Genomic DNA, 2,596 nt, shown 5'->3' with positions numbered 1-2,596 from the left:
TTTTTTTTTTTTTTTTTTTTTGAGACAGGGTCTCACTCTGAAGTGTAGTGGTGCCATCCTAGATTCCCAGCTCACTGCAGCCTCAATCTCCCAGGCTCAAGAGATCCTCCCACCTCAGCCTCCCAACTAGCTGGGACTATAGGCATGCACACCATCAAGCCCAGCTAATTTTTTTTTTTTTTTCTGGTAGAGACGGGATTTTGCCAGGTTGCTCAGGCTGGTTTTGAACTCCTGGGCTCAAGTGATCCACCCGCCTCAACCTCCCAAAGCGCTGGGATTACAGGCTTGAGCCACAGCACCTGGCCTACTGAATTTTTTAATCATTGGTTATCTGTTATGTGAAAAATGGATATCATTGTTACTTTCATTCCTATTTATTAATTATGAATGAGGTTGAGCATGTTTTTGTGTATTTTTTGGCCATTCTATTTATTTTTCAGTGAACTGACTGCTCATGTTCTTTGCCCTTTTTTTTTTGTTTGTTTGTTTTGTTTTTTTTGAGACAGAGTCTCACTCTGTAACCCAGGCTGGAATGCAGTGGCACAATCTCAGCTCACTGCAACCTCCACTGCCCGGGTTCAAGCAATTCTCTTGTCTCAACCTCCTGAATAGCTGGGACTACAGGTGCATGCACTATGCCTGGCTAATATTTTTTTTTTTTTGTATTTTTATTACAGACGGGGTTTCACCATATTGGTCAGGCTGGTCTCGAACCCCTGACCTCAGGAGATGCACCCACCTTGGCCTCCCAAAGTGCTGGGATTACAGACACGAACCACTGCGCCCAGCCTTCTTTGCTCATTCTTTAATGGTGTATTCATCTTTTTCTTTTTGATTTGTACAAACTCTTTGCAATGGAAGAAATTAGCCCTTTGTATATATGTTGTAAATATTTTTTCTAGTTTACCATTTGTATTTTGACTTTATGATATCTTTGTAATGAAGACAATTTTAGTTTTTATATACTCAAAGGTGTCAATCTGAAATAACACTACACAGGTGTTTCAGTAGCATGTTCAATCTGATGTAGGATCTGACACCCCATGCCTGGTCCTCTTTAAGGACTCTACTGGTGAGAAATGCAGACACACCTCATGAATTGGGCAGTTGGTTAACTACTGGTACACATGCACACACACACACACACCTGAGAACATATATGAATTCTCAGGAAAGGTATAATCCAAATCCTTATAGAGAAAGAGAAACATTTTCCTAACTTAAACATATTCTGCACTGTTGCCCTGTGCCACACCTGAGATAGCAGATTATACAGAGTGCTGTTATTTTTCCCTTTGTCTTTCCCTGTACTTTCATACTATGCTCAGACGGTCCAGTGGCCAGACACTGGTACATAAGATAGAGTCCAAGAGCATTTTACTCCACATAGCTACTCCTGTTAGTGACACAGAGGCCTCAGAGAAGCTGCAATAACAATATTTTCCTTATGTTTCGGGTCAAATGAAATCCATGGGTGTGCTGTTCCTCTGTAAGCTCTGTATGTATACACAGACAAAGCAAGATGAGAATCTGTTGTTCTCCTGTGTGAGTAAAGCTTCATAAAGAAGAGATTACATATTAATCCAAGACATGTAAGTGCTGCAAAAAGAAGCCAAATCCAGGCACACAGTGCCTTTACAGAATGTGCCTGATACTTATTGTTTACTGATTTAATCTGGCATGAAAATAATACTTAGTTGTTGTTTTTTTGTTTGTTTTGTTTTGTTTTGTTTTGTTTTTTGAGTCTCATAGCTCTGTGGACCTAACTTTCCACTGCAGCCTACTAGTTTGGGCAAAAGCAGAGGTCACACCAGACTTATCATGGCCAAAACCCATCCCTGAAACATCCTGGTTAACCTCCTTCTCCTTGATGTCCTCCTATCCCCCATTTCCAATTACCTCTACCTTAAGAAGATAACTCTGGTAGGCAAAGAACTCTACCAAAGGAATATCTGTCACATATGACTGAGTAGTAGCTTAGAGGATACCAGTTGACAGGAGAGAATGAAAAGCCTTATGATAATGCAAAAGGATTACAGAAATGCATATTGTCATCTGCCAAAAAGAAACTGATATTTTGCTTACTTTTTTTATTTGAAAATATTCAGATTTAAATCCATTCTCTTATACTGTTCACCACCTTCACAAAATGATGCTCAAGAGTGCCCAGAGAGTCCTTGTATCTGACTGATGTTCTTATGTCCCGTGCTTTATAGGTGCTTACAACAGAATGCTGCCCTACATCGTCATGGGTAGTCTGACTGTCCTGATTGGAATTCTCACCCTTTTTTTCCCTGAAAGTTTAGGAATGACTCTTCCCGAAACCTTAGAGCAGATGCAGAAAGTGAAATGGTAAGTAGAACTTTTAACAAAATGATACCGAAATGCCTTAGGGAGAATATGCATGGAAGAATAGCTAGGAAGGTTCTAAAAGAGAAGAGTAATAAGCAGAGACTAGCTCTATTAGATAATAAAGCATATTGCTGACTGGGCACAGTGGCTCACACCTGTAATCCCAGCACTTGGGGAGGCAGAGGCAGGTGGATCACCTGAGGTCAGGAGTTTGAGAGCAGCCTGGCCAACATAGTGCAACCTC

General features: G+C 40.7%; 1 protein-coding gene and 1 long non-coding RNA gene across 4 annotated transcripts in view; one reads left to right on the top strand and one right to left on the bottom strand.

Annotated features, from left to right (window-relative positions):
- LOC105531355 (solute carrier family 22 member 4) overlaps nt 1–2,596 on the top strand; it is a 133,000-nt gene that overhangs the window by 68,776 nt on the left and 61,628 nt on the right. Inside the window, exon 9 of one of the 3 annotated variants that reach the window (XM_011969282.1) lies at nt 2,217–2,352. The exons of the other annotated variants lie outside the window; for them this stretch is intronic. Within the exon in view, the coding sequence (XP_011824672.1) occupies nt 2,217–2,352 (136 nt within the window). The remainder of the gene's footprint in view (nt 1–2,216; nt 2,353–2,596) is intronic. 3 annotated transcript variants of the gene reach the window in all.
- LOC105531356 overlaps nt 1–2,596 on the bottom strand; it is a 72,109-nt gene that overhangs the window by 43,570 nt on the left and 25,943 nt on the right. The window lies entirely within an intron of this gene.

Source organism: Mandrillus leucophaeus, unplaced genomic scaffold (assembly GCF_000951045.1).
Source record: "Mandrillus leucophaeus isolate KB7577 unplaced genomic scaffold, Mleu.le_1.0 Scaffold88, whole genome shotgun sequence".
NCBI lineage: Eukaryota > Metazoa > Chordata > Mammalia > Primates > Cercopithecidae > Mandrillus > Mandrillus leucophaeus.
This window is presented reverse-complemented; position numbering and strand designations above follow the sequence as displayed.